The following is an 18,547-nucleotide window of genomic DNA, read 5'->3' as shown; positions in this document are numbered from 1 at the left end:
CCTGGCTTCTCAGCTATAAATCCTTCTCCAGACAGAGCTATCCCGAGGGACTTGTACGTCACAAGTCAGCTGAATTCCACTGAGCTCTGGAGCATGATATCTTCAGCGGCTCATGAGACTTGGGGAGGGGTCAGGGATGTGAGGAGTGTGATGAAACCATGACAACAGGTGACAGACAGAAAAGGGGTGACAGTTTAATGATGGATGAAGGGATTTAAAAGGGTGATTATGGGAAATAACCCAGATACAGATGGTTATTGGTGTGAAAATTAAATCAGATGTTAGACAATGTTTAAAAGTACTCAGACAAACAGACTTTTCAGTTCACGTTTGGCAGGCATTGCTTTGCACCCATATTGTGATTGTTTTGAAGGATCTAACCAGTTCTATAAGGAGACAAAATTTGGTGCATGAACTACTATCATGAACAGTGTAGAGGACATAGTGCATTGTGGGTAGTGTAGTTGCCAAGAAGGCTTAGTAGTAGTCTTCATAGTTTTTGGGGTTGAGGCAGTACAGGATGGCTCCCCCAAAGGAGAAGATGGTGGCCCCCCAGCCCAGGCCGTAGCCCCAGTTGAACTCGTGGTATATTCTTAAAGTGATTGTTTCGATGATTTTAATGGGGTAGAGAACCAAGCTACAGGCCTGCAGAACAACTGGGGGAAGAAGAGAGAGTGGTGATGAAAGTCATCATCAAAGAACAACAAAAAATAGGTCAAGAACATAAACCCACTTTTTTTTCAGGCCTCAAAATAATCCAACCATTGATGAGCACCACAACAAAGAGACAGCACTGACTTCAAAGCAATGTAAAAAATCCACTTTTCTATGTGTGATTAATTAAAAACGAGAATTATCCATTACTAAAACTAATTTGTGCTGCAGTATGAGGCTGAACGGCTTTATAGAGGGTGGAAAGTGTGATGCGTTTCCTGTTTCCACATGAACTGCCCAAGGAGCTAACAACTGTGCTGCATTGACTGCAGAGGGTATGAGATTATATGTGTGCACATGTAGGTGTATGTAATGTATATGTGTGTACATTATAAATATTTTATAGAATTTAGTTGCTGTTTTTATCCAAAATCACTTACAATCATGACTGTAGGACATTCAAGCGATTGACGGTTAAGGGTTTTGCTCTGAGGCCCAACATTGGAAACCTCCTGATTACAGTACCATAACTGAACTACAACCTCCTGATTACAGCACCATAACTGAACCACCAACCTCCTGATTACAGTACCATAACTGAACTACAACCTCCTGATTACAGTACCATAACTGAACCACCAACCTCCTGATTACAGTATCATAACTGAACCACAACCTCCTGATTACAGTACCATAACTGAACCACAACGTTCTGATGATAGTACCATAACTGAACTACAACCTCCTGATTACAGTACCATAACTGAACCACAACCTCCTGATTACAGCACCATAACTGAACTATGAACTCCTGATTACAGTACCACAACTGAACCACCAACCTCCTGATTACAGTACCATAACTGATCTACAACCTCCTGATTACAGCACCATAACTGAACCACAACCTCCTGATTACAGTACCATAACTGAACTACAACTTCCTGATTACAGCACCATAACTGAATTATGAACTCCTAATTACAGTACCATAACTGAACCACCAACCTCCTGATTATAGTACCATAACTGAACCACCAACCTCCTGATTACAGTACCATAACTGAACTACAACCTCCTGATTACAGTACCATAACTGAACTATGAACTCCTGATTACTGTACCATAACCGAACCACAACCTCCTGATTACAGTACCATAACTGAACCATGACCGTCTGATTAGTAGTACTTTAACCACTGCCTACATGTGTGTCGTAATAATGAAAGTGCTTTTATGTGCTTTCAGCTAGCTTCAGTTTAAGTGTATTGTATAAGTGTATTTATGGATTCAGATTCATTAATAATAACAATACATATTAATAACAATTTGCTCTAGCCTATTTGTTTGATAAAGAAAATTCTGTGTGTGTGTGTGTGTGTGTGTGTGTGTGTGTGTGTGTGTGCGTGTGTGTGTGTGTGTGTGTGTGTGTGCAACCTACCTGCAGCAAACAGCATCACAGCGACAGGTCTGTAGAAGTGGCTCTTTGTGCAGGTGCACACAGAGATGAGAGCCACCAGGAAGGAGATGAGAATGAGAAGAGCCCCCCCGAACAGCAGGGCCAGGGTGGCGATCTGCCAGTCTACACACACACACACACACACACACACACACACACACACACACACACACACACACACACACCAACGATGACATACAAGCTGATATTAGGAATCCTTGATGTCTTTAAAACAACTTTATTTGTCTTAAAGTATACCCAGAATGCACTTCTACAGCACAAGAGCACTAACGTTTGTCTGTGTCACAGTGGGTCGTTTAATTCCGGTTTTAAACGTGGCCATGTGTGCTTCACTTCACTCAAGTGTGTATAAATCCCACGCCACACACATCCACACACCCCAGGAAGGTGGTGCGGTAGGGGGGTGGCAGGTTTTGTCATCTCAGTTTCTTCAACCTCCACGTGTCTGTTTGAGAAACCTATGTGTATGTTAACTCCTTGTTGTGCAGTTTTAATAGCTCAGATAGTTTATGTTTAGTTGATATTGTGCGGGACTGACGTGTGCTCACCAGACCAGTGGCATCATTTAACGTTGCTGGATAACCTTCCATCACAAAGTGAGAAACTGATCCATTTTCCAAGCTCTTTGTAAAACTTCCTCCTTTCATTATGTGTGTGTACTTTACCACGTGAAAGCACTCAAGGACTATAGTTTCAGCCACTTGTGATTGACAGGAAGTCTCCGCCCCCTACCAGTGTCATATGCCAGCGTGTGAACCCAGGACCACAGCATGAGGTGGGAAGTCTGACACCATGCGGGATTTGGTTTCGGGGAGGATCCTAGTCACAGGTTTCGGCCCTACCTGGCGCCTGGACACACACACAAGAAGAGCGGTTTGCGTGGCAACGTTTCAGTGTGTGCAGGCGTCCCGGCTGGATTTAGCAGCACCTACAATCTCCTCTCTGAGTGAGTAGACACTTCCCTGGGTTGGTTCATGCTGCACTAGATGGACAAACATACTCTACTGTGATTATACTCCAACATAGATCAGTGGACACGGACATACAGCTGTAACAACTGAGATTAGATTAATGAGAGGTCTCATTTGCATATAACCACCTTCTGTTATATCAATACAGGTTAGTATTGCAATGACAAACGATATATTGTGCAGTGCTATTACTGTGTTTGCTGACATTGCCTGGTCTTATGGTTCCTGAGCATAGTGTGGGTGAATAGCTTTGATACAAGTGTTTGCTTCATTGCTATCGACATACAGGCCGTATAGGCACTTACTGCTAATTATTTAGCCGCCACAGGCGAAACGTTAAGAGCTTTTGCTAAATGAACTAATGCAGTGTAATAGGACTTCGTAAATGTAGATATTACACAGAACGATTACCTACACACACCAGAGCCTATGAGCAGCTGTAGAAGAGAGAGTGGGCAAAGTTATGGGGCACAGGCCAGAGGAGAAGAGGAGGGAGAGGAAGAGAGAGGGGAAAGGACAAGGGGAGGAGAGGGGAGGAGAGGGGGGAGGAGAAGAGAGAGGAAGAGAGAGGAAGAGAGAGAGGGAAAAGGACAAGGGGGAGAGAGAGAGGGAGAGAGAGGGAGAGAGAGGGGAGGGAAGACAGCTGGACTGAGAAAAATGTGGGTATTGAAATAAAGAAAGAATGTATGTGGTGAAAGAAGGATAAAAAAAGGATGAAGATCAAGTGTCAGTGTTAAAGGAAGCTCAGCTATATGGGGGGTGGGAGGTGAACACGTAAGAGAGGGGGAGTCCCACTGGTGGAGCTGGGTACTACACCCCTCTTACTGGTGTAGCTGGTACCACACCTCTGTTACTGGTGGAGCTGTGGGTACCACACCCGTTACTGGTGGAGCTGTGGGTACCACACCCGTTACTTGTGGAGCTGGGGGTACTACACCTGTTACTGGCGGAGATGTGGGTACTACACCCGTTACTGGTGGAGCTGTGGGTACCACACCCGTTACTGGTGGAGCTGGGTACTACACCCCTGTTACTGGTGTAGCTGGTACCACACCCCTCTTACTTGTGGTGCTGGGGGTACTACACCCGTTACTGGTGGAGATATGGATACTACACCCGTTACTGGTGGAGCTGTGGGTACCACACCCATTACTGGTGGAGCTGTGGGTACCACACCCGTTACTGGTGGAGATGTGGGTACTACACCCGTTACTGGTGGAGCTGTGGGTACTACACCCATTACTGGAGGAGCTGTGGGTACTACACCCATTACTGGGGGAGCTGGGGATACCACACCCCTGTTACTTGTGGAGCTGGTATCACACTTCCGTTACTGGGGGAGCTGGGGGTACTACACCCGTTACTGGTGGAGCTGTGGGTACTACACCCGTTACTGGTGGAGCTGTGGGTACTACACCCATTACTGGTGGAGCTGTGGGTACCACATCTCTGTTACTGGTGGAGCTGGTATCACACCTCTGTTACTGGGGGAGCTGGGGGTTCCACACCCCTGTTACTGGTGGAGATGTTACCTCTGTTACTGGTGCAGTGCAGTCTGCCAAAGCCCTTTGTGCTATTTAAATCTACAGAGCAGCTGCTCATGAGGGATGTTAGTGAGATATTTATGACCCTGGGAGGATTACAAAGGCTTGATGCCACCGTCCAAGGAGCTATTTGTGACCTCTGCAAGGTTACGGAACGTTTGTTTGTGACTACAGGATTTCTGGCATAGGAGACATTTCTCAAGAACCAGTGATAAAAGCACCACTGTTCCCTTTTAAGGACATTAACTGGTTTTGTGACATTTCCACTTCCACTCTTATCTTACCTGTTCCAAGTTGGTGCCATGTCAGTTCAATAAAATGATTGTAATTGGTTTATACAGTGTTTGGTCTATGGCCAAGATTAGTGTCACAGTCAATTGAATGTGCAATATGCCAAATTATTTTTGTTAAGTTATTCATTAACAGAAACACAGCACAAATTATTGACCCTAATGTGGCTGGATTTCTGTCTTTGTGTTTGAACTGAGGTTTAGTTCAGTGTGATCTCGGGCCGGTGTCCTACACTATATGGCCATAAACATCTGGACAGATCACCTAATTACTGAGTTTGGGTGTTTCAAGTATAAACAGGTGTAGAAAAAAAGCCGTTCGGTCTTCATAAACATACACACAGGACATTCTCAGTAACTCAGTGACTTTAAATCAAGCACTGTCATGTTTAAATGAAGCATGACGGTTCATGTTTAAATGAAGCACAGTCATGTTTGCCAAGTCAGTCTGTGATGTTTCTACTCAGTCAGATCTCCCTGGTCATTTCATCACTCTCCAGAGATCCAAACAGCCTCTGGAAACAAGAGCAACACACACACTGTCTCGGGAGTTTCAGGAAATGAGTTTCCAGTAACTGAACACAAGATCATTGCATGTGTAGAAAAGCGTTGGCTGAACGGGTGTAAAGCACACCACCACTGCACTCTGGAGCACTGGACAAGTGTTCTCTAGGGTGATGAATCACGCTTCACGATCTGGCAGTTTGATGAGTGAATCTGGAGTCAGCAGATGCCAGGAGAGCGCCACCTACTGGAACGTAGAGCAGTACAGTTAGGTGGAGGAGGGGTAACAGTCCGGGGCTGTTTATCAGGGTCTGGGGCCCTTGTTTCCACTGGAGGGTGATGTTAATGCTACAGCACCCAAAGACATTTTAGACAATTATGTGTGGCCAACATTGTGGACACCTTGGGAGACACTGTCCTGGTCCGGCATGACTGTGCCTGCAATGTGAGGTCCATTAAGACACAGTTTGAGGAGTTTGGTGGGGAGGATCTCCAGTGGCCTGCTCAGAGCCCTGACCTCAACCCCTCTGATCACAACATCCATTATGCCAATATTCACAAAGGTACCATATATCCATTTCGGGCCTGAGGTCTGAATATTCTCAGTTCTGCTTCTCTGGTGTGCGGTGGGGACGGACATCACTGAGACATCACTGAGACATCACTAAGATCAACACATGTACTCACGCATTTGTTTTTCTTCCCATTAGCGTTTTCAGAATTGCTCTGTTGTGTATGAACTCTATAGCTGTGGTTTACATAGCAGCAACCTAAGATATGAACCTTAAATATCACCGACAACGCTGATAGCACGACTCACTTCTCTTGTGCTGAGTATCTTTAGAATGACTGCATAACCTTCAATGCTTCCTGCTTGTCAAAATACATTCACTAGGTACATTTATATAATCTCAAAGTACACACATGAATCTTTTATTAAAACATTCCAGATGGAACTTAAGTGATAAAATCTCTACAGTAAGCTAAATGAAAACATTAGATAATGGATGACACACACCAGGATCAGGGAAGATGGTTTATAGTCGTCTCTTTTGAAGTCTTGGCTTTTGTTTCCACTAACATTTTCATTTAAAGACAAAATAACCTTTTAGAATCTATTTAACATATTATCTAACTGACTGTAACCCTAAATAATTATATGCAGCCTACAATATAGCTATAATGTAATAACAAAGCTCAACAAATATGAAGCATGATAGCTTTGTTGTGCTGCTTAGAGAGTCTGAGTCTGCTTAAACAAGCTAGCATTCATACGCCAAAAGGGTCACAACTCAGCCTAACAAACACACTGGCACCAAACACACATTTGATCAACACTGAGGGAATCTCAACATAAGCTGTGACCAAATGCATGTTTTGCAGTGGATGGCATATATGAGATTACCGCACTGCAGTGGTTGTCTCAGCAACAGGTCAGTGGTGTATTCATTTAGGATTAATGAAGATTATTATTTTTCTCAAATGAATCCAGTATGAAGTCTGTTCAACGTGCTGAGTCATCATCCATGGACCACAGCAAACGCCAAGACCCCCTCTGCTCTTTTGCCAGTTACAATGCACACACACACACATACATACACACACACACACACACACACACACACACACACACACACACACACACACACACACACACACACACACACACACACATACACACACACACACACACACACACACACACTCACACACAATCATACATACACACACAATCATACACACACACACACACAAAACACACACTGGTTTAGCCTAATTGTGAAACAGTAAACCTCTGTGCACTCTGAGGAGGTTATCAGGGACTCTGCTCTGGTAAATGGGCTGTCACGCAATACCCCCCCCCCCCCACCCCACCCCCGTCCACACCATGTCCATTTCAACCCTCCATTCAGAAGCACTTTAAAGACACTCAACTAGAGCAGGACCTAGGAATAGCACCAAATTCTCCATGGAGCGCTGAAAAATACAAGAGAGAGAGGGAAAGAGAGAGAGAGAAAGAGGGAAAGAGACAGAGAGAAAGAGGGAAAGAGAGAGAGAGAGGGAAAGAGACAGAGAGAGAGAGAGAGTGAAGGAGAGAGAGAGAGAGAGAGAGAGAGAGAGGGAGAGACAGAGAGAGAGAGAGAGAGAGAGCATAAGGGACATCTGTGAAAGAGAAATGATGCCAGACCCCATACCTGACAATACTAGAGCAGAATTGAACTCTATGAGCTGAAGAGAGATGACTGAGCTACAGTGACCATGAACACAAACACAGAGGAATGATCTCCATAGATTAATGAATTAGAGTGTTTGGCAAAGTCTGGGTTTCCAATTCAGTAGCTGGACTAGATCAAGAAAATTAAAAATATTATCCACTTGCTTTACGTGATACAAAAAATGGAATACATTTGATCACTGAACTGGAATCCCTTGACCTACCACAACATTTCAGCGTGAACGACAGGCAGAACAAACAGCTGTAAATAGCCCACATAATGTCCATGCAAACAGTTCACACGCAGAAACTCTGTAATGACAAAAGATCTAATACTGACATCAGGGTGGACGAGGACATGTCGTGTCCCACATATCGGTGTCTCTCCCAGGAGTGAACCGGCACAAGAAGAGCTTGTAGGGACATTCCAGTGAAAAGGCAGCATGTTCAAAACAATGCGCGAAAAAGCAAATGATGATAAAAAAAGAAAAAACAAACATAAAGGCAAGCTTGCTTTTACACCTTAGATTCAAAATAAGCGTGTAATGAAAAGATTTATGTGCGTAAAGGGGATCACTAGCAGATCAATAAACATCACCCGATCAATAAAATGTATGTGAGCCGAAACACAGGGAGCCATTTCTGAATTAGAAAAAAAATAAAAACCTTGATCTAGTGCACAAAGAATTAATTATTATAGTTATAGAATTATAGAATTATAGTTATAAACGACATTCCGGCATGCATTACGATCCTATGGCATCTCAGAAATGGGATCATCGGTAGAGGTCTTCTCTGAACAAGTGTATTTAAAGTAGACTTTGAAAGATATTTAGTAAATGAGTGCTTAATTAAAGAGACCAATGTGTTGCTTCTTTTCTTTTACAGTTTTTGACGACTGCTAAAATGCATTTGTCCAATCTGTAGTCACATTTTCAAAACTCTAAACACATTGAACACAACATCAGTCTTCAGTAGCTATACTATTAGTTCAATTCATGTTGTTATGGCACAAAATACAATCATTTTACATGTTTTTATAATGCTTAAATTTTCTATACACACAAGGTTATCCAATAACAAAATTCTGGATAATTTTTGCCTTATTTACTGTACAATTGCTTGCACACAGCATGTCAAAAATGAAAACTTAAGGTGCAAAACCTTAAATACTGTATAAAATGCAAAGTTCTGCAAAAATAAAGGCAGCTGAAAAGCTATTATTGTAATACATTTTTTTGCACATATAGATCAATGAAATAAAATGAAGTACAGTAATGTACCGGGTCAGAGAGGAGCAAATATAACAATTTGTCCTGCAATGTCAAGTGCTGGTTTGGTCCTTCACAAATGCCAGATTGGTCCCTAAAACAGAGACCTCCTTCTTTAGTTTTTGAATGAACTCTACCAACAACTGGTTCCAGAAGCAGAAATGGAACAGGTGGGAGGAAACACCAGGACATTTGTGATGGGACAATGTAGCATTTTGTCATTCTCATGTCATCACAAACTGGTTTATAGACCACCCAAGAGTGATGTCCCTTTTCCTCCCGCCCTACTCGCCTTTCCTCAACACCACTAAGGAACGTTTTTTAGTCTGGAGGTGGAAGGTGTATGATCATCGGCCCCATGACCAAATGTCCCTCCTGGATGCAATGTATCCCGGCTGCAGAGATATTTCAGCTGAAGACTGCCAGGGGTGAATAAGGCATACCAAGCTTTTCTATCCCAGGTGCATGGCAAGGGCCAACATCAGATGTAGATGAAAACATGTGGCTAACTGCTGAAGACCACTTACATTACACATAACAAGACTGTTCAGTTGTGTATTCTGTTTCCCCCTTGTGTGGCCTTTTTTGTATATGTGTATTTTTACACATATGGGACCATGGCTAATTATGTTTACAATTACGGGAATTATTTTTTGGGTTAGGCCACAATTTACAGTAATGTCCCTAATACAGTAAAATATACCCCTTACTGCAAAACTATTACTGACTCATTTTTTGTCTAATCTACATTCCATATAGTACCTAACAGTAAATATCACTCATTGTGTAGACAGTATGTTGCCAAAAATGCACACATTTGAAAAAATAGTCCCAATGAAGCAGATTACAGTAACAATGAACTGATTAAGGAAACAGATGTTACTGTAAAATGTCTGTTGTTATAGGCGAGAGTAAAATATTACATGTAATACTGTTTCTGTATTGGCAACATTTTTACAGTGGTTGTGCAGTGATTGACTATGTTCATCTCGAATAGAGAATCTGTGCTAGTGTTTGAAAGAATGATTGGATACTGAACCAGGTTTGCTGTGTTTTAACAAAGTTGAAAAGAGAAAACTTTGTTTGTGTTGTGAAATGCAGAGTTGTTATTTAGTTAAGAAAATGCGCTTTTGAACACGATATTAATTATTTGGCTATTTGTGTGATGTTAATGTGTTGCTGTGTTTAGAGTTTTGACAATGTATCACAAGTATTGGGAAACGCATGTTAGCAGTCGTCAAGAACTGTAAATAGCGCAGTTTAGACTCTGTTAAAAGACTGTGGGGGTCAGAACATTCAATTTTCTCTGCCATAAAATGACTATTAAGCGTTTTAATCATAGCCGTAATGAATCATGTTAAGTTATGAACTGCCTGACAATGCTGCACTTTCATCGCTCCGGACGAGTTTTGAAACGCAAATGAACTTTCATGACCAAAGAAGGTTTTGCAGTTTAAAGTTATAAGTGGCTTCATCAACACAGCGATAGCTTTGCACGAAAAAACCAAAACAGCCCCCTTAATTTGCAGCCAAGGAGCGGGTCTACAGATAACTATATCATACCTGTCCCACCCGCAGAGATTTAGCACAGCGCCAGAGAAGAACCTTCAGATGCGTGTTCCGAAGACATCATGCAGAACGAAACGTATCTGAAAAGGCCTGATGGAAATTTAGATAGAAGATTTAAAAATCTAAACGTTAATTAGGTCTAGTGAAATCTATTGCCTGCCTGGCCCTCCGGCTGCCCCGTGGCTACGTTTAGAGTGCGGAAACAAACGTCCTGCAGTGTGGTGATCAGGTGCCTCCACAGACCGCCTCCATCAGGTGCCTCCACAGACCGCCTCCATCAGGTGTCTCCACGTGTCTCCACGTTGCAGGAGTCAGCGCGCGGAGTCTCACACCCACCCTTCACATTTAGACTCTCCTCTCTAGGTGGGCATCAGCACCAAGGCGTTCTCACACACTCTCACCACATTCCTCCCTGTCAGTGTGTGTTTACACGGGTTGGTTTAAACATTCTAATCATTATTTTAAAGAAATAACTCGAACATCTACTGAAAACACACTATTACGCAATTCTTCATGGGCCTAGAAGGTAATGGAGTCCGCCGGTAATTGCAAAAGTAATTAGATCAGTTTAATGCACAGTTCGTGACTCGAGGAAAATACCAGACTGACTGAAGTGACTGACTGTGGAGAGAATGAGATCAATATGTCGCGGCAGAGGAAATGGCCAGACCGGCTTCGACAGCGTTGTGTGGAGTCCAGTGGCGCTTTTGCGAGACAAAAAGCAGAGACATTAAACTTGTTCCAACGCGGTTACTGAACCCACAAAAACATCTCAGCTGTTTCCCCCTCTTGGCCGCACAGTAATGTTGCGAAACAAATTTCAGGCCAAGCAAATACAAAATAGCTGAACTGCTTGAACTGATTTCAACTTGGGCTATGAGCTCTCGACTTGTGCTTTTTGTGGGACATTTTTAGACTGTGCCACTTGTTTCCGTGGTAACTAATCTGTCCACACTGCGTCCTCCAGAGAGCTCGCTTGTCTAAGTTAACCTCGCTCCTTGGCCGCTGAGAGAACTTCCACAAAAGCTCGTTTTTAGGATAACAAAAGCATCATGAAATCCCATCTGAACCACAAATCTCGCTGAAAAATGTCCACATCATCCAAGAGTTGGTTTCAATCGATGAATTAGAGGTCTCACGTTACGTATAGATTAGATTTTAAAATGTATAATGTATGTAAGAAAGAAAATGTCTATAATGTCATATATATATATATATATATATATATATATATATATATATATATATATATATATATATATATATATATATATGACTTATATATATATAAGGACATAGCCTATATAAGGACACCTAGAAATGTATAAATCTGGAGCAGGCGGTAGTTTGATCTGAATTGAAATGAATTGATTTACATAACAGAAAACATCTTAGAATCATGCCAAAACCCTCCTCTTTCAACAAACGCCATCAAGCTGTGATAATGTGAACTTGCTATAGAAAACTGTCCCCTAGAGCGCGAGTTCACGGTGGTAACTGACGCGCCAGGACGTGTAGGGCCCCTTTGGTGATCGACCCAATCCATATGCATCTCAATAGCCAGACTAATGAACATTCCCACGAACAGAAGCGCCTAGATTTCCCCGACTACATAAAAAAATCAATGCACCCGCAGAAATACGTTTACAGCAGAATCAGCCGAGTTGCATGGTCCATGAAGGCGTGTGGAAGTGGCGATGCTCACCCGTCTCCAGCGTGCTGCTGCACCGCCAAGTGTTTGCATGCTTCCAGCAGGACTCCCAGAGAGACAGGTAGAAGTCTGCACCCGCAGTCACCCACGCCGGGCTTAACACGGCTCCGACGTCCAGGCACAACGCGAGGAAGATGCACACCAAGCCCACTAACTTCAGAGGCGTTAACGACACGCGCACCTCCTCCGTTCCGCTCACGGACGAGGCCATGTCGGCTGGTTCGGCGGTGCGCGCTTGCTAAGTAATATTGTTATTTGTCGTTGAGAGCCAGCTACGATGATCCTGTCTGTCAGGCAGTCCGTTTTGGTCCGTGCTCGCGTTTGAGGGTCGCGAGCTGCCGCGCGCCAGGGACGCTGCTGCAGCTATAGCGCGCGCCGTGTGCTGGTGCGTCTGCACTGCACATTACCGAATAATCCTGGCCTCACCTGCAGGGTCCTAGTGCCTTGTTAGAACTCCCACGATCTTTCCATCTGTCTCCCTTCCTTCCCTCTCTCCCATCCTTCCCTCTCTCTCTCTCTCTCTCTCTCTCTCTCTCTCTCGCTCTCTCTCTCTCTCCCCACCTCTCTCATTTACATATGAATTCAGAATAGATCCACTTACATACTACATACTATTGAATCAGAGGACATTTCTTCAAAGTGAAGAAAAAGGGAAAAGTGTATTGTGACACAGTTTACTTTAATTCTTAACACATTGCTAAAACCCCATGGAGTTTTTATTCTTCCACACAGTAGTATAAAACCATTCCTAAAACCTTTCACCATTCTTTAAACCTTTCAACATTCTTTCAACGGTGACCTCCAAGTTATTTCACTGTTGAACACTTGCTGTATGAACTACAATGAAAGTAAGAGTTTATCATCAAAGTATCTGTTTGATAATCGATTTGTCTAACCTTGTCGAAATGTCATACGATATTTCCAGTAGTGTTTCTCAGACTACAATTATGGTAAAATCATCAGTACACACTCAGAGTGCAGGGTGGTTGAGGGGGTGCACTATAACGGGGGTATGGCTGAGGTGGGCGGGGTGTGGTGGTGAGGTGGGTGTGGCCTGGTGGTGAGGTGGGTAGGGCCTGGTGGTGAGGTGGATGGGGTCTAGTGGTGAGGTGGGCGGGGTCTGGAGGTGAGGTGGGTGTGGCCTGGTGGTGAGGTGGGTGTGGCCTGGTGGTGAGGTGGGCAGGTGAGTGGGTTGTTGTGTCTTGTCAATGTTGTGTGTAATTTGATTGATTCAAATGGAACCAGTGGCAACGATCATGAAGTATCAGGCCCGGTGAGGCTGACGATGACTTTACTTACCAGAAAGGCGCTAACAGATCTATGCTAATGCTTAGTGATGTAGCAGATCAAATCTGTGTGGAACTGGCAGCACCGTAAACACATTAACAGGGCCAGATGGGTACAGCCTTAGTGGCTGGACAGGCCAATATGGATTTTACAGGTTAGGAAGGGATTTGCTGCATTGGTGCAATACAGTGGGTAAATACAGGGAGGCTCATTCAGCATGTGCTGGTGTAGTGTGTAAGTCCCATATGGACAGAGTGGCACTCAGCATGAATCAACAGTGTTGGTGGATCTGGGAAGAGTCTTGGGCACCAGGGAGGCCAGTGCGGGTTTATGTCTGTAGAGGTTTTGTGTACTGGGGCAGCAAGGCTGTCAGGGTGATCAGCACATCAACAGAGTGTTACCCCTGGTGGGTAAATCACAGCAGGGAAGCGGCTGTACTGAAATAGTGGGGGTGCTCTACTACACCACTGGAAAGGCATAAGAAACTCAGGGAAACCACAGAGAAAGAAGGGGAGAGCTTGACTAGCCCGGTGTAGGGGTCAACCCATGACCCACGCTAGTCACCTCTACCCTAACCACCACGCTACAGAAGAGGTGCACGGGGCAGACAGACAAGTTAACTGGTAGTCAGAAAAAAACTGAGCAGGGAACTCTCCTCAGAAAACAATGGAAGACACAAAGGGGGAAGATTGTCCCTCAGAGAACAGGTAGGAGAGCCAACAGGGAGCACTGTTCAAGACAATACTTACCAGCAATATTAGTGCACAAATCTTCTGACTCATGGCCTCCCTCTGGTGGCCGCCACCTGGTGTTACATTTTGTGGTTGGTTTACAGTTTTTTTCAACTGTTTACACACTAAATCTTTTCTTCTCACACAATTTTCTAAACATGCCCTTCAAACACCATAACCCCACACCAAATCTGCAAAACCATACACTAACTCTCAGTGTCTGACTCAGTTTTCAATTTCCAAACACACATTTTGCAAAACTCTACACACAAGTTTCGACCTAACACACAAAGACCAAACAGGAAGTTACTTGATTTCATCTTTCAAACACAACCTATCAAAATGCCACACTAAATCACCAGTGCTTCACTCCCACTCCTCATATGTGTAAGCATCATTAGCTAAGTATAGGCCTATAAATAGGTCAAATGTCAAGATGTCTGTTTTGAACCACGAATCCACGAGATCCAGCACCACATAGTCAACGATGCAACTGTTTTCCATACCATGGACACAGTAAGCTTGTCCACTGTCCATCGTGTCCTGCAGAATGATCACTTACATATGAAGCAGCTATACAGGGTCCCATTTGAAAGGAACAGCATCAGAGTGAAGAACCTGCATCATGACTTTGTGAATGTATGTATGCAAAACTAATTTCAGTATATTAGACTTGCACATATCAAGATTTTTGGGTTGTGCACATGTGTGCAAATATATATTCTTGTCTCTTACAGAGAATTTTGGAGATGGATGCAGATGCAAATGTCCGCCATGAGTATATTTATATAGATGAGGTGGACTTGAACCCCACTTAGACCAGGAGAAGGGGGAGAAATGTCATTGGTCAAAGGGCCATTGTGAATGGCCCAGGACAACATGGGGGAAACATTACAACGTGTGCTGCCATTACCAATAATGGTGTCCTGCATCACCATGTAACTAGATCAACAAAGTTTTGTGGTCATATGGGACAATGCCAGTTTTCATCGGGCACATCTGGTCCAGAACTGGTTTGTGACACATCCTCACTTCTCTGTTCTGTACCTGCCGCCATATTCACTTTTTCTCAATCTAATTGAGGAATTCTTCTCCACCTGGTGCTGGCGGGTATGAAGAGATGAAGCCTAGACACACACTCAACCCCCCAGCCCATACCCTCACCACAGCCAACACCCCCCAGCTTTTTCAGACATGTGTTTGGTGTCTGTCCAACTTTATGTGGTGGTTGGATTTTTTTTTCTGCACTGTACAAATATTATATTACAGTAACAGCAGCAAATTATTTGGAAAAATTAATATTTTGGGTTTGAAAACTGTTTGTGTGTTATGAGTATTTCACCTTCTATCTGCACTTTTGTATAACATAGAATCCCATGAATGAGAGAAGAGCTTTAGGTTTTGATCAACAGTGTGTACATGATGAATCCAAAATGTCATATTATGACAAAGGTGTTGGCAATGTGATGTCAGTGCTTGCTTTTGAGATGTGTTTATGACATTTTGAATGTTGTGTGTCATTTTGCTGGAGATTTGAGGCATTTTGCATTTTGTGTGAGCAATTGTGAGTTTTGTGTGTAGAGTTTTGAAAAATAGACACAGATCTTGGAAAATGTGTGTAAACAGTTGAAAAAAACTAAATGTGAGCTTGGAGGGCAGTGGGTCTTTGACGTCAGACCTAAATATTGGGCACTCTGGAAGTCTCATGGGCTTATGTTGTACTGTGATGTATGACGGGAGTGGACCTTGTGAGCGGTTATGACACTCGGGGTGTCTAGTTTACAGTAGAGCGGTAAAGACACTCGGGGTGTCAACTTTACAGCAGAGCAGTGATGACACTCGGGGTGTCTAGTTTACAGCAGAGCAGTGATGACACTGTGGGTGTGTAGTTTACAGCAGAGCGGTGATGATACTGTGGGTGTGTAGTTTACAGCAGATCGGTGATGACACTTGGGGTGTCTAGTTTACAGCAGAGTGGTGATGACACTCGGGGTGTCTAGTTTACAGCAGAGTGGTGATGACACTCGGGGTGTCTAGTTTACAGCAGAGTGGTGATGACACTCGGGGTGTGTACTGTAGTTTACAGCAGTGAGGAAACGATGTGTTCCTGTGCTACAGAAGGTGGAAACAAAAAGGTAAACAAGGGACAGATGAAGGAAATCAGTTATCAGGGGATTGGGAGCTGGGAAGGAGTGTATGTGTGTGTGCGTGTGTGTGTGTGTGTGTGTGTGTGTGTGTGGGTGTGTGTGTGTGTGTGTGTGTGTGTGTGTGTGTGTGTGTGTTTGCATATGTGTGTGTATTTGTGTGTGCGCAGATGTGTATGTGTGTGCATGTGTGTGCGTGTGTGTGCATGCATTTGTGTGTGTGTGTGTGTGTGTGTGTGTGTGTGTGTGTGTGTGTGTGTGCGTGTGTGTGTGTATGTGTGTGTGTGACAGAGGGTGTATCCCTCACACTGGGTATCTGGTACATCATGAGACCATTAAATTAGCTGCTCTACTTCTCAGTAAATTTCAGTATTTTGTGAAATTCCAACATGCCTCATAATTTCCTGTAATTAAACAAAGATAAAACAGAGATGCTATTTAGCAGAAACAAATCACAGAGAATTCATTCTCATTTATTTAGACCACTCATCTGTGAAGTCCAAAAATGACATCAAGAATCTAGGAGCCTTTTTTTCAGTGACCTCATTTTCGACAGCCGCCTGAGTAATATCTTTAAAACAGTGTACTATCACCTTCATCTTAGACCCTCGAGAATCACTCTGCTGCTGACGATTCACTCGTGTCATCTAGTCTGAACTGCCGCAGTGCTACCGAGAGCTCTGGTACTGATATACAACGTGTTTACAATTCTGCTACCCAGAATCCTCCCACATGCCAGAATGACTGATTACTCCACATAGCTACCCATATATTTGAAAATTGATTTTAAGGTTCTTTTGACCATTTTGCATATTTGGAGTATCGTGCTCCTCTCTGTCTTGGTGGGATGATTGTTCATAGGTTTCAGATACAGAAAGATCATACTGACTTTCCTCTTGAAGAAACAAACATCGTTTTTATTTCTTTTTTGGCTCCTTTAGCTTCATTCACTTTGTAGTTTTATTAAACAAAGTAAAATTAATAACTATTCTTTATTATTATCATTATTACAATAGAGGCAATATTAATCTCTTAGGGAATACCTCCTTAGGGAGGTTAACCAACATAGACATCCCAGCATTTACAACCCTGCCCCAGGTTTTTGATATTAGTTTCATTTTAGAATTTTTATACTATTAATCCAGACTGCTTTCTTTCATTATGAGGAAGTCTCGAGACTGCATGCCCACACTAGGGGCGGGGCCTCATCCACGCGTCTCTTCCTGCTGGACCACACTAGGGGCAGGGCCTCATCCACGCGTCTCTTCCTGCTGGACCACACTAGGGGCAGGGCCTCATCCACGCGTCTCTTCCTGCTGGACCACACTAGGGGCAGGGCCTCATCCACGCGTCTCTTCCTGCTGGACCACACTAGGGGCGGGGCCTCATCCACACATCTCTTCCTGCTGGACCACACTAGGGGCAGGGCCTCATCCACGCGTCTCTTCCTGTAGGACCACTCTAGGGGCGGGGCCTCATCCACGCGTCTCTTCCTGCTGGACCACACTAGGGGCGGGGCCTCATCCACGCGTCTCTTCCTGCTGGACCACTCTAGGGGCGGGGCCTCATCCACGCGTCTCTTCCTGCTGGACCACTCTAGGGGCGGGGCCTCATCCACGCGTCTCTTCCTGCTGGACCACACTAGGGGCGGGGCCTCATCCACGCATCTCTTCCTGCTGGACCACACGACCGCAACGCTGTCCTTCACTCACTCCTTGCCTCCGGCTTCAAAAGTTCAGCATGTGCAGTGCTCAGCTGCTAGAGTTCTTGTCTGCACCATGGGAACATATAACCATGGGAACGCATAACCATGGGAATGTAAGACTCCCACACTCCATCATCTACACTGGCAGAAGACCATGACAACATATAACTCCCACGCTCTAATACCTCCATGCGTACCTCTTCAATTTCACATACACTGTAAAGTATTTATTTGGGTCTTTACAGGTTTCAGCTATTTCTCTCTCTGTTCCTCGTGCTCACCTTTACGTACACACCAGTGTTCCCACTCCTCCCATAGCTGTGTACTCTCTGTCCCCCATTACTCCCGCACTCCTGGCTTCAAACCATGGCCTGAAGTGTAGGCGCTGCCAAACTTGGGAAGGAGATGCTTCTTCACCTGTGTGCCTGCATGTCTGTGCCATCTGTCCAAAAGCAGCTCATAACACATCTG

General features: G+C 44.1%; 1 protein-coding gene across 1 annotated transcript; it reads right to left on the bottom strand.

Annotated features, from left to right (window-relative positions):
- Positions 1–169: 169 nt before the first annotated feature.
- On the bottom strand, positions 170–12,697 carry tmem47 (transmembrane protein 47). The gene is made up of 3 exons (XM_077004354.1): positions 12,204–12,697; positions 2,096–2,236; positions 170–656 (listed from the first exon to the last, which is right to left on the bottom strand). The coding sequence occupies exons 1-3, from the start codon at positions 12,418–12,420 to the stop codon at positions 478–480; spliced, it is 537 nt and encodes a 178-aa protein (XP_076860469.1). The 5' UTR covers positions 12,421–12,697; the 3' UTR covers positions 170–477.
- Positions 12,698–18,547: the final 5,850 nt, after the last annotated feature.

The sequence above is a fragment of the Brachyhypopomus gauderio genome, chromosome 4 (assembly GCF_052324685.1).
Source record: "Brachyhypopomus gauderio isolate BG-103 chromosome 4, BGAUD_0.2, whole genome shotgun sequence".
NCBI lineage: Eukaryota > Metazoa > Chordata > Actinopteri > Gymnotiformes > Hypopomidae > Brachyhypopomus > Brachyhypopomus gauderio.
The sequence above is the reverse complement of the archived record's forward strand: the minus strand, read 5'-3'. Positions and strand labels throughout refer to the sequence as shown.

Bases quoted from the DNA above. Each gene is read 5' to 3' on its own strand.
- tmem47 (XM_077004354.1), bottom strand. From the start codon at position 12,420: ATGGCCTCGTCCGTGAGCGGAACGGAGGAGGTGCGCGTGTCGTTAACG. The intron at 2,237-12,203 runs GTGAGCATCGCC...GTGTGTGTGTAG, and splicing joins CAGCAGCACGCTGGAGACGG to ACTGGCAGATCGCCACCCTG. The intron at 657-2,095 runs GTAGGTTGCACA...TTCTTCCCCCAG, and splicing joins TGTGATGCTGTTTGCTGCAG to TTGTTCTGCAGGCCTGTAGC.